The following is a 13194-nucleotide window of genomic DNA, read 5'->3' as shown; positions in this document are numbered from 1 at the left end:
TAATGTCTACCTATGTGAATAAAGGCCTGAATTTTTGATGTCTCCCATTTGTGGTATCTTTCCTGAACTCCAAAGCCGGCCGTCGCTATGTAATAGAATCCTATCCCAAACAACCATTTTCGCCCTAAATATTCAACCATGTTTGAAAGTATTCGCAAGTACTTGGTCCTACAGGCCCACCCTCTTCACACAGATCGACAACCGGACAGTGTCCACACGGAACATCCGTCAAGGCACTAAATGGGCCACCTTCCTGTTCCTCCCTAAATCCTTTCCTTACAGCCCTATAGCAAACACCTTCGGGACCCGCAAGAACCCTCTCAATCTTATTATCAAAAATCAATATGTCCAGTAATTGCTGGATATCCTGAGCAGTTAACGTCATAGCTGTGGCTCCTGAATTCTCAATAAAGGATGTAAGCTCATTGAGGGTCGGATATCCTTGGTAGCCGGGTGGCATAGGTAATAGAGCATCGTAATGTCTTCTAGCACCATCTATAGCATCGTCTTCAGTAACATCTTCGATTTTGACTCGGGATCCTAAAGTTTTGTCTCTCAATGCTTTTGCTTCCTCCGAGGACATTTTCTTTCCCATGACCTTCTTTGGCCTCCTCAAACTCGCCAAACTAGATTTATAAAAAGATTTCCTGTGAATGTGATCAAATAAAATATGCGAGATTTGTGTGATGAACTCCTCGTCTAGTTCATTGTCGGTATACCATGCTCCACCAGTGGCTCGATCGGAAGGTTGCAGACTGGATTTGATGTACATCTTCCTATTACGTGCCTCTACAGATTTCATTTCTGAGATCAAATGCTTGGTTTCGAGGTGCTTGAGCGCCGTGCGGAAAACTGCATCGTGGAGATTGGACCGAGCCTTGATGGTTTTGGTCCATATTCCTTCTTGGCCGGCTTCATCGATGAGAGCGTAGACAATCTCTTGTTCGGAGGAAAGACTGCGATAACTGTTGTTCGGGGACTAATTAGCATTCTGCATACATCACGGCCTGGCGATCCTGGTTCGAATTGATCCCAAGATCAGACGCGAAAGGGAAAGGAAATCCTTACTTCTTAGCTTCCTCTTGAGTACGCAATTTCCACCCAATTCCCCTCTGCGAATCCTGAACCACCTTGAACAATTTGTCATTTGTGAGGCCCTGGGTGACGGCCAACAGCATAGCCACATCATCATTTGGTAGAACCTTGAGTTCGAACAAGTCTTCTTGGAAAAACGTAGGATTGTCTTCGAACGATTCAAAACACTCGTCATAAAGGACTTTTTTCAAGGCTGCGATTTTATCATCGGCCGCTGGCGCCGAGGTCGCTGCTCGTGAAGACATGATGGGTTATGGTTGTGCGAATTGGAAGCTGGAGATTGTGCTACCGGTGTTGACGTAACATTGAGGAGTTCGGTCGGGAATCGATGTTGCTGCTTGGGTGGTGGAATTGTAGAAAGGTCGTTCTCGAGGGAAATAAATTATTTTTGGGGGGGGACGATAGACGAGGCTAGAATTGACAAAATTAAAAAAACTCGCGCCTTGTCATGCAGCCAATTATTAGGCTGGATTACTAAGCGGCTCTAGAGTCATTCGGCGACTTCATTATCAAAGGTTAAATATCTCTTGCGAATTTTTAGGTCCTCCTTTTCCTGTTATGTTTTGTAATTTGTTCCTGTTATTGGTCTTGATGTGGTTGAACTGGTTTCGTCTTTGGTGGCCTTGAGATATTCTCGGGATCAGTGGATGTATTACTTGCAGAGGGTGTGCACGTGAAGAGGATGGGTGATCATTACAAGTCGACTAATTCATTGGTCATTGAAGAAATTATAGCTACAGTCGAGCTTCATAAGGTGATGGGAGATACATACTAATAAGTATGTACCGAGGGAAGGGAAATGTAAGATAAGAATTCATGGTTCAAAACTGGGTCGAACAATCGACCTCAAATGCTCGATGTTGAACTGGAGAATGAAGAAAGAAATCTAAATATTTGAGATGAAGTTGGCCAATGAAGCATCAACTCTCGAGATAGAGTGGTATGTCGGTATCATAAAATGATCCCAGTCCTCGGTCATGAGTTATTAGGTCTACAGGCTGGTATAAACTAGCATCGTACCAGACAATTACAGTGAACAGCTACAATGGGCAGAGGGATGTGGTAAATGCAAGGCCAATCGATTGATTGCTCAGCATGCCTATACCTACCTGGGTACCTGATGATGCAACCTTGCCCAAATATCAACCACATCTGACAGCCTTGAAACACAAAATTTTCCTCGTTGGTGAAATTATGGCGACTCCTACTGCTAGTTTCCGTTTGGTAAATGGTAGTACCTTGCCGGCTATTGGCCTAGGAACCTTCCAAGGCGACGATGGAAATGAGAAAGTAAAGAACATAGTGAAAGCAGCGATCCAGGCCGGGTATCGTCATATTGATGGCGCAGCAGCGTATGGCAATGAAGAAGCTATTGGAGATGCGATCAAAGAAAGTGGTATCTCGAGAGATGAGTTGTTTGTCACCACCAAACTGTAGGTCCACACGAATTTGAATAAAAGCAACAACTGCTGATTCTGTTCAGAGCTCAACCCTGGCATGAACCTAAAGACGTCGAGCGTGCGTTAGATTTGAGTTTGGAAGCTCTGGGCTTGGAATATGGTAAGTGATACATGTGAAAATCGCACCTGGTTTAACTACTAATATCACAATAGCTGACTTATATCTTATGCATTGTCAGTAATCATCAGGTCTTCCGGACTCAATACCATGGACTGACTATCGATGCTTAGTCCCCCATGCCTACCTTCCAGGTCCAAATAATGGTACGGTTCGACATCCAAGCGGCAACGGGAAGGTAAAGTTTATCGCATTTCCATGAAAATGGATGATTGCTAAGCAAATTCAAGCCAGTAGTTGATTATGAACGATCTCGCAAGTACACCGAAACTTGGCAGGCAATGGAGAAGTTAGTGGATAGTGGCAAAGCGAAAGCTATTGGTAAGATATGAATCTTTCTGGTAAATTAGAATGACAATTGATAACTTTAGGCTTGTCCAATTTCAATATCCTGAAGACCAAGCGAATCTTGGAGATTGCGAGAATCCGTCCTGCAGTTAATCAAGTCGAGGCGCATCCGTAAGTTTCTAAAGCTTTTCTTCAAGCGATGTTTGAGCACTAACGATGCTCATGCTTAGTTACTTTCCTCAGCACGAGCTGCTTGCATTTTGCGAGAAAGAGCACATCCATCTCATGGCCCACCAGCCGCTAGGAGGAAAACCTGTTGGAGTAGTGGCTCCTCATGCCGATATCCCTGGACCTCTTTTTGATACCAAGGTGAATATTGCATTTGGATTTTACTTAAATAGTGCAGAGCTAACGATGATAGATTGCTCAGATTGCTGCTCAGACTGGTATGACTCCGGCACAGGTCATCCTATCCTGGGCCGTCCAGCGTGGCACATCAATAATTCCAAAAACTTCTAATGAGAGCCGACTTTCTGAGAATCTCTGCACTGCACCATTGAGTGAGGAACACTTTGCGATCATTGATGGCTTGGCGACAACTATTGAGAGTGGCCCTGTGAGATATCTAGACCCACGTGACTATCTAGGATTTGATGTTTTTGACGAGACAGCCGATCAGCCAGTGGATAATCAAGCTCCTTGGGACTAATAAGAGAATTACCAACCAGAATGTGGAAGCTCTGATTAGATAGGCATGGTATAAGGGATTTGGGGGATATTAAAAATCGAAGCGATGAGTTACGGCGTTGATTGATAAATAGAAAATTGAAGAATAAAGAAATAAAGTCACAGACCCCAAAACTAGCTTTCTTCTCTCACACAACCCACATGTGACTGTTCTCCATCTCATGATACATGATATATAACAGTTTCCAAGTTATGAGAGAGTTAAAAAAATCAATATTGTAACCAGTGTCGTTGTTATAGGTGTCAAATCGGAGGCTGTAGAACATTTCTATTTGGGATCTGCATATCGGCCCTGGTGGCAACAAATATAAGAGGGTTTATTGTAAATAGTGATCAGTGCACTAACGTACATTCAGCTTGCCAATGTTTGTGATTTTGATGAGACTTACACAGCGGAGTAGTGAAGTGGTAGCAAGTTGTGTCAGACCACGGTAGCATTCTTGACAAACGCACATATCCCCTTCATGCATTCGACTGACTCCATGTCTATACTAATATTGTGTTTTGTTCCGCCCCAATAAATCATTTTATCGTCCAGAAGCTCGAAGATGAATTTTGTCATGGTGTATCTTGAGGAATTATTGCTTGATGCGTCGCCATCAAACATAGGGAAATAGCTTGTCTCCAATTTTGGCAGAACTAGAATCCGCCAGGCTTGAATCTTTTCCGATGTTTTTGGATAGATGCAATCTGCTGGTGCATGAATTAGCCGTCATCATTGACGATGACATCAAAATCACCACCTGTTGCCTGGATGAATTCGCCGAGGAAATTCAGATTAGTCTGATCACCCAGAAACAGTTGTTCCTGGTCTCCACCGGAGCTCAGCCCCCATCTTCGAGTATACTCAACATCATTGTAGTTCAGAATTTGAGTTTATAATGCAAGATTTAGAACCTCGCCACCATGAGAGACTTCCCACTATGCAACACTATTTTAATCACAGTCTCGATTCGTGGAGCCCTTGGATAGCGTTGAGATATTAGATTTAGTTGCCAAGCCAGATATCTGGAGTACTTTCTCCACCCCAGGAAGCTCTGCATAGCATGTTAGCTGCAGGCCAGCCGGCAGCTATCTTTATATCATCCTGTGCCTGAACCTCCGCATCAGGGTTCTTGATGAGACTTCATATCTTATACTAATGTTCGTCTGTAGGCTGATTAGACTTTCTGATGCACACCTCCATGCTCATTCTGTACAATTTGTATCAGCCCATGTGGGATCTAACGATGCGGATGTATCGCTTGCACTTGTACATCTGAAGCTCTCTTATGCTTCCATGAGACGTGGATACATGGACCGTCATCTTCTGAACAATCCATGGTACGGGAGACAAGAATGAACATGCGAGCGAGAATATTTAGATCAAGGAAATTTCTAAGAGCTGAACTGAATTCCGTGTTGGTCGCGAAGATAAAATACATTCAAGACACTAGTACTCGAACAACTTTAAGAGTCTCTCCTCGCCTTTTTTACTTGATCCCCTGGAAACTGAGTGGTTTATTATACAGCAAGAATGATCAAGTCTGGCGGTTACGTGCAGGATAAATTTCACTTGATGCAACTCCACGGGAGCCACAGCAAATTTTGACAGCCAATCGTGTCCCTGGCTGTGCATTTAAACCATGCCGTCAGTGCACTCGTAACCCTTTTGAGACAATGTGCGGAACAATGCTTTTCGATACAAGACTTTGGGATTGCAAGATCAACGGTGAAATTCAATAATATTGCATTGTTGATGAATATCAATTACAAGACGAGGAAGGGAGCGGGAGAAAGTATTTGGTAAGGTTTCCTGTTCCCCATTCTCCCGGCGCTGGCGCTAGTCCCTCTATTTACCCCGCTTCTCTCGCCAAGTCTGATTATGAAGTATTGATAAACATGCTAAACCTCAATTCACATTCAAACACCGTGTTGAATTTCGATATTAATATCTTTTGCATAATCTACTCTCTTGGAAACCACAAGCAAGAACGCTTGCTATGTATGCATTTACCCGCAGCACCGGCTATGGTGTCGCCTCACACCCGAGTTTCGTTCGCTGAGAGCGAATGAATATTTGTGATTCAAGGTTGGTTGATAAAACTTGCTGACCACCCAATCATGGGCTGGAACGTGTGGGACTGAACCACATTTGATCACTACTACATTACCGTTATGGCAATCAAGTCTATCTGAGCCTCAATCTTCAAGTTTTCGGGGTTTTGCTCTTTATTCTCGGTTTACATTGCTTTCGGATGAACGCACGCATTAGTGGTATTGAATACCTGTATTGCGCTTGAGCATTGCGAAATCCGAAAAAATAACTTGAACACATTTGATACTACCGATAGATCATAATAATTGGAACTTAATTCTCCTATAAGCTCTGATCGTCTGCGGTCTTGTTCTGGCCTTCTGCTGGACGATCTAATATATGAATTGCTAGCAGTATTCATCGGGTAACGTTGATTCAAAGCGAAATGGACCAGGTTTGTGATCAATCCGCAAAATCCCATTTCGATCCACCATTCACAACCCTTTGACAGCTGCGAAAACATCGGACGAGCAGTCATAGCTTGAATTACATCGACCGAGCTTTCAAAGGGGTATCGTTTCGCCATAGTAGCAAAGCATCCCGTGAGGTAGCGACTGACCTGAAGGGTCCCCTGGGACTCAATCTACTTCATGCACCTTCAGAGCCGCTAATAGATTTCATATTTGTCCATGGGTTGGGAGGCGGATCTAGGAAAACGTGGTCGAAATCAGAGGACGCATATCATTACTGGCCCAAAGAATGGCTACCTCAAGATCCGGACTTCAAAAATGTCAGAATCTTTTCATTTGGATACAGAGCAGATTGGGTAGGCAGGAGCAAGGATGTGCTTGATATTGGCGATTTCGCGCAATCTCTATTAGGGGAAATCAACACATGTCCAGAAATTCGCCGAAGCAAGGTAAGATCTTTTGATCTGGTCTCAAATACTTTGCTGATAGTGTTTATAGACAAAAATTGTTCTTATTGGTCACAGCATGGGTGGCTTGGTTATAAAGAAGGCAAATAACAACATCTGTCCGAAAGTTTTCCATAAACTAACTAACTCAGGCATATTTAATGGCTGTAGAGGATCCGGCGATGCGTGATCTTGTCCAGCGAGTTGACACCATGTATTTTCTGGCGACTCCACACCGAGGATCGAATCTTGCCACGACACTCAACAATATATTGCGAGTATCGTTTGGAACCAAGCAATTTACGATCGACTTGGAGATGAATAGTAAGATGATAGCCACTATCAATCAAAGCTTCCGTCATTACTCTGAAAACTTGCATATATGGTCCTTTTATGAGACTCGAGAGACAAGTTTTATAAATGCAAGAATCGTCGAGAAGGAATCTGCAACGCTGGAATGGCCAAAGGAAAAAATTGCTTACATTGATGCTGATCATCGAGGAGTATGCAAGTTTGATTTGCCTTCAGATCCCAATTTCAAGACCCTCAAGAATGCTTTTAGTTCAACTGTCGACCATGCCACGGCGGAGAGTAAGCTGGCCCGTGTTTATACACCTTTATCTTACTGATATATGATTGAAGTTTTAAAGATTCAGTTTGAGACTACATCAGCCGAGAGGCACTCCCTTCATGGCCTGTTGGGCATCCACAATGTGCCAGAAGACGATCTAATGGCGGCACGCGATGCAAAGGTTGAAGGGTCGTGCAAGTGGCTGATCATGACTCCAAAGTTTACCAGCTGGCAAGATCCTGCTTCAGACACACCTTCAGTCTTTTGGCTGAGTGGAAATCCTGCGTCGGGAAAATCAATCCTTGCTGGGCATGTTATTGATCATTTGTATCAAAGTAATCTAGCATGTAGCTACTTTTTCTTTAAGGATGAAGTTGCTGCTAGTTCATCGATTGGCTATTGTTTGCTTACTTTTGCGTACCAAATGGCTTTGCATAGTCCTGAGATTCGCAGGCTTCTTTTAGAAATGGAGTCAAACGGCACTACGATCAATAACAGTGACGGGATTGTGATTTGGAACAAGCTGTTCGTTAATGGGATTCTCCAACTTACGATGAAGGTGCACCAATATTGGGTTCTCGATGCACTCGATGAGTGTGCTTGTTCCCAAGCTCTCTTTCCTATGTTAATCAAGCTCGTCAATTCTCCAAGATCTCGGCTTCGTATTTTTATTACAAGTCGTCATAGCCAGGCTTTAGATAAAGGATTTCTCGGTTTTGGTAAAAATTTAATCAGCCAGGAAATCTGTGCATCAGATACTATGGGAGATATCAGACTATTTATGGAGGCTCATATGGATAGCCTTCCTTTAGATACAGTCCAAAAACAGGAGGAGTTGACCGAACGAATACTGGCCAGGTCTTCTGGGTCTTTTCTTTGGGTGCGACTTGTTATGCAAGAGCTCTCTGAAATCTACACCGAAGAAGATATTGAGACTGTTCTCTTAGATATACCGGCCGATATGAATCAATTCTATACCAAAATTCTGGAGAATTTGTCAAACGATCGGAGAGGGGCCAAATTGGCCAAGGTCATCTTCACGTGGATTGTTTGCTCCTATCGGCCGTTGACTGTTACTGAAATGCAATGCGCTCTGAAGCTAGATTCTAATAGCACAGTCAACAATTTACGAAGAGACATAAGCTCTATCTGCGGACAGCTTGTGTTCGTCGATCAACAATCACGTATACACCTAATTCATCAAAGTGCCAAAGACTTTCTCCTACAGAAAGACCTCTGTTACAACTTCTTTGTAGATAGAAGAGAAGGACATTATCGACTCGCTTCTCTGTTCCTCGTCGTGTTAAGTAAAGGTCATTTACGGGCCTTTCGACTGAAACGATTCGAAATATCGACATCGTCGGCAAATGACGAAGCCCTACTACTTGAATATGCTTACACTTTCTTCTCTGAGCATCTATATCAATCTTCGTCTTCGTGTGCCGAGCTTTTTCAGAAACTCTACAAATTCCTCGATACGAACATTTTATGGTGGATTGAGACTGTTGCAAGGATAGGGAAGGTCGACTACATAAGCCGCGCTGCTAAGAATATGAAAGCTTACCTCGATCGCCGTCAGATGCATTTACCTCCTATGGGTAATAATCTCCGTGAGGTGGAATCCTGGATCACGGATATTATTCGTATCGGCACAAAATTTCGAAACGTTCTTCTAGCATCGCCTTCGTCAATTCATAGCCAAATACCAGCGATGTGCCCGTCACAATCAATCATTGTTACAAAGAATAAGCAGCTGAAGCAAAGCTTGAAAGTGTTAGGGCTATCTATGGGGATTTGGGATGACTGCTTGACCCAAATCGACTATAGGGGACAGGGCCTACAAGCTATCACACTTACACACGGAGAACATACATTTGCTGTGGGGTTATCCGGCGGCCAAATAATAGTGTATGACAGTGCAACAACTCAAGTTAAATATGCCTTCGATCATCGGGAGAAAGTGAAGCTCCTCGCATTTGGAACTAAAGATAAATTGCTTGCATCCGCTGGAATACGCTCGATCCGAATTTGGGATCTCGAAACAGGTGGCATGAGGTGCTCATTCCAACTTGGTTGTCGAACAATGGCCCTTAGATTTACCCCCGAAAACGATAGGTTGATTGTGGCAACATCCGAGAATTTTGTTTCTTGGTTTGATATATCAAAAGAGGAGGAAAAGGATCGTATATTTTGGCATGAAACTCATCGTGACAGGAAAGAGATAATTCAACAACCGCCAATCGAGGTTCTCATCGTACCGGGCCTAGAGATGATAGCAATTAGTTCCAGGGCAAGTCCTATACTTCTTTTTGATTTGTTTAACGAAGTGATTTGTGGTGAACTTGTTCGAGATCGAGGGCTCATGGAAAGTGTGGGTGGTACTTACTATCACGCATCGGCCATGGCTTTCAATCCGAATCCCGATATCAACTTACTCGTCATCTCTTATGGCGATGGAGAGCTTGTTTTCTTTGACCCAATAACGACCGAGCTCAAGCATCGTATCCCAGAAATCAATGCCCAAGCGTTAGCCTGCTCACCCGATGGCAGAACGTTGGCAACAGGTAGTCCTTTTGGCACGATTCAGCTCTATGAATTTGATGACTCGGAAGATGCGAATTTATCTCTGATATACCGAATAAATGCATACGACGAAGGGATTCGATCGCTAGTATTTAGTGGTGATGGCTTGCGTTTCATTGACATTCGCGGCTCTCATTGCAGAGTATGGGAACCCGCTGCACTTGTGAGAAAGTCGTCTGATGACGGCAGCAGCAGCGACATCAGTGCGCCAACAAGAGCGGTAGTTCAGACCGTGGGAATGATCGAAGGAATTTTGAAGCCTGATATAACAGCAATCGCAGTAGATTTGAGTGGAGAGTGGGTTTTTTGTGGTAGACAAGATGGCTCTGTTGCTGTCTACAGTACGCACGATGGTCTCGAAAACACAAGTCTCTACCAGCATGCTAGGAATATTTCAATCAATAGGATTGTGTGGGGAGATAATACTTGCATTATAGCCACAGCGGACGAGTCTGGTCGTATGTTTATACAAAGACTCGTAAATTCTAGCAATATGTGGTCACTGGCTGAGACAATTTTCGACTACCGCTTCCCTGATGCTGTCACAGGGCTATTATTCAATCCTGACAACAATGTCCTTCTCATTACCACTGCCAGTTTCAGGTACCTATGGACAAGAGAAAGTGGAGATATTCAACAACGTGTGCCGACTGGCCACAGTCTCGAAAATTACAAGATAAATACCCATGCCCAAATACCGGATGCATTCATTGCCTTTTATCCCGATTGTGCCCGAATATTTGAATGGGGAACTTTGAAAGAACTATCAGGGCCTGATGGCATCAATCTTGACGTCCCTGATTTGGCGTCACCCCCTGTGACAATAACCGAGTCGGTCGAAAGCCAATATACTATGGTCACACTGACGAAAAGTCGATTTGAACAGACACCTTCTCAACTTCGATGTTGGGACACGTCTACTATTGACCGCCACTCGACTACTATAAAAGCATTCACTGGTCTTGAATCTCTTGGCCCATTCATCTACCACATCATTGGCTTGAGCGGTACAAATTTGTTCTTCTTGGCAACTGATCTTTGGGTCTGTAGTCTAAATATAGAGAATTTCTGGTTATCCCCGGATGTTAAACGTCATTTCTTTATCCCGGCCGATTGGATTCATCCTACAGACGAAATGCAATTTTACATGTCAGCCAAGGACGAATTTATCTTTGTAAAGAAAAATGAACTAGCAATTATCAAACGAGGATTAGATTCACCGCAATTGATAAGACCACTTCAGTTTCTACCAGAAAAGAAACTGTTCGGGGCATGCTATACTGGAGCTTAGATATTTCAATCGGATTATGAAGATATTGACAAGACAACATTTCGATTTTTGTGTAAAATCTCAAACGCAGGAATAGAAAATACATGTCTTGGGCGGACTAGAATTGTCTACGACGAGGAATGGTGTGAAACTGAGGCACGGGAACTTGTGCTATGAAACTCTGATCAGACTAGAGAACAACCGCGAGCAAGAGTACCAAACAACAACGGTAGTGCTAAATACTCGGAGGATTCATATAGTTTCTACAAGAATACAGAAGAGATGACCAGTTAACAATTTCAACGTAAAGCCTTCGCATTTAAACTCCTCGATCTGAGAGTCGACGGACCATCCGCTTAATATACACACCTTGAGGCCTGATGTATACTTCAACTATACCTATCCATTGTCTGACTGAAGCTTTAACATCAGCGTGCTATCTATCATCTGATGGTCTGAAAGATATCCAGCTTGTGTTTGTGATACTGGATTTATATTTCCTAGGAAATGGCAGATGGGGGTTGATTGTGTGCGTTGGAGCCGGGTAACAATCATATGGCGTGCGAGTCGACCTTAATGAATAGGGGAAGAATATGAGACGACAAGGCAGAAGGGAACTATGTTAGTATCGTATCTTGTACGATTTGAAACTGGGCAGCATAAATAATGAGTTGAATTGAAATCTTACTTAAGTTAATCATACATCGAAACAAGACGAACTGCTCTGAGAACAGATCAGTAGTAATCAGACTGGAATGTTCAAGTACTCATTATCAGGACTCCTAATAGCAATATATCATTTGAACGCAGTGGTATTGGAACTGAATTATGACTGACGGTGATCTCAGCCCTGAGATGTCTATGCAATAAGACCTGCACGACAATATATAAATTTCTATCCCAGCTAGCTTTCAAGAATTGACCTCCAGCATAACTCAGAATCTCACTTGTCTTGTGGTACCATAACAGCAACAATCATTTACAACCACCAAAGCAGCTGCACTTCTCTCTACATAGCATCGATTCCACGCCTCGAGAACACACCTTCAACAGATAACTCCAACTTCATCTCATCACTTGATGACCATCGACAAACTTCCCATCTACCTGCACATGAGCTGGAATCGTACAATATCCCAACATCCCACCTCCCACAGCAAAACCCACAGCACATCTACATTCTACCTTCATATTTCTACAAACCGCACTGTTCTCCAACAACAAACATCCCAAACGCCCGTTTGGCTTAGCGGTAAAGCGCATCACTAGTACCTGTACATGATGAGATCCTAGGTTCGATTCCTAGAACGGGCATTCAACAACCAATCCCAATTGATCTTTTTGCCAAATCGAACTATTTTGCTCGAATTATATCTATCGAATTCCTCAACAAACACTTGTTTGTTTGTTTTCAAGCAAGCACGCAAGCTAGACAATTCGAAAAAACCAAGGGACTCAAAATAATAGGTGTCCTAAAGCCAAATTTTAAATAAATGGATTGTGAGTGGGTAATGAGTGGATATGGATAGGGATAGGTGGTGGGTGGGTTGGCGATGGATAATTTAGGGCTGTGGGGTGGATATGTGTAGGGTAGTCCGAGCGGTGAGAATTTTGTGCCTCGTGGTGGGTTGGTAGGGTTGTTGTGTGTGCATTGAGTTTTTGCTTCGTAGAATTATTTATGTTTTTTGGTTTATTCAGGATGGATGAATGAATAAATGATACGGTAATTGTAGAAATATTGATTAATATGAATGAAGATTGATTGTTTAGGTAATACAGTAAGTAATAAATAAGGATAGAGAATAGATACAATTGTGGATGGTATTGAAAATCGATAAATCACGGCTGGATAAATGGATGGATGGATGTGATTGGCCCAATCAATCAATACATAGTAAGGATTCAGGGTTCTATCGGACGAACAGTCAAATGGATAACTACTTATCATTGACATCATCGCGGACAATTGATTTATCTTCGAACCACTTTTGAAATAGTATAGGAAGGTATGCTGCAATCTTGATTTCAAATGTTGTTATATCTCGAGCATTGGTGATGGGAAGTATCACATCACAGCGCCGAGATGAGATTTGGCTTCAGGGAGAGAGAGAGAGAGAGAGAGAGAGAGA

At 43.0% G+C, this 13194-nt stretch overlaps 3 protein-coding genes across 3 annotated transcripts; 2 read left to right on the top strand and 1 right to left on the bottom strand.

The window, feature by feature from the left end:
* Positions 1 to 13: 13 nt before the first annotated feature.
* On the bottom strand, positions 14 to 1591 carry Bcrpc34. The gene is made up of 2 exons (XM_001559535.2): positions 1069 to 1591; positions 14 to 965 (listed from the first exon to the last, which is right to left on the bottom strand). The coding sequence occupies exons 1-2, from the start codon at positions 1338 to 1340 to the stop codon at positions 125 to 127; spliced, it is 1113 nt and encodes a 370-aa protein (XP_001559585.1). The 5' UTR covers positions 1341 to 1591; the 3' UTR covers positions 14 to 124.
* Positions 1592 to 2149: 558 nt separating this feature from the next.
* Positions 2150 to 3810, top strand: BCIN_05g06300 (hypothetical protein). The gene is made up of 8 exons (XM_024693126.1): positions 2150 to 2528; positions 2579 to 2655; positions 2709 to 2729; positions 2787 to 2851; positions 2904 to 2994; positions 3045 to 3132; positions 3192 to 3330; positions 3383 to 3810. Exons 1-8 carry the CDS (start codon positions 2191 to 2193, stop codon positions 3668 to 3670), a joined length of 1107 nt encoding a protein of 368 aa, XP_024548911.1. The 5' UTR covers positions 2150 to 2190; the 3' UTR covers positions 3671 to 3810.
* A 1809-nt stretch (positions 3811 to 5619) lies between these two features.
* On the top strand, positions 5620 to 12813 carry BCIN_05g06290 (hypothetical protein). Its single transcript, XM_024693125.1, has 5 exons — positions 5620 to 6179; positions 6237 to 6644; positions 6694 to 6744; positions 6794 to 7232; positions 7284 to 12813. The coding sequence occupies exons 1-5, from the start codon at positions 6171 to 6173 to the stop codon at positions 11084 to 11086; spliced, it is 4710 nt and encodes a 1569-aa protein (XP_024548910.1). The 5' UTR covers positions 5620 to 6170; the 3' UTR covers positions 11087 to 12813.
* Positions 12814 to 13194: the final 381 nt, after the last annotated feature.

The sequence above is a fragment of the Botrytis cinerea genome, chromosome 5 (assembly GCF_000143535.2).
Source record: "Botrytis cinerea B05.10 chromosome 5, complete sequence".
NCBI classification, from domain to species: domain Eukaryota; kingdom Fungi; phylum Ascomycota; class Leotiomycetes; order Helotiales; family Sclerotiniaceae; genus Botrytis; species Botrytis cinerea.
Note: the sequence above shows the minus strand (reverse complement) of the source record. Positions and strands in the feature narration are given on the sequence as shown.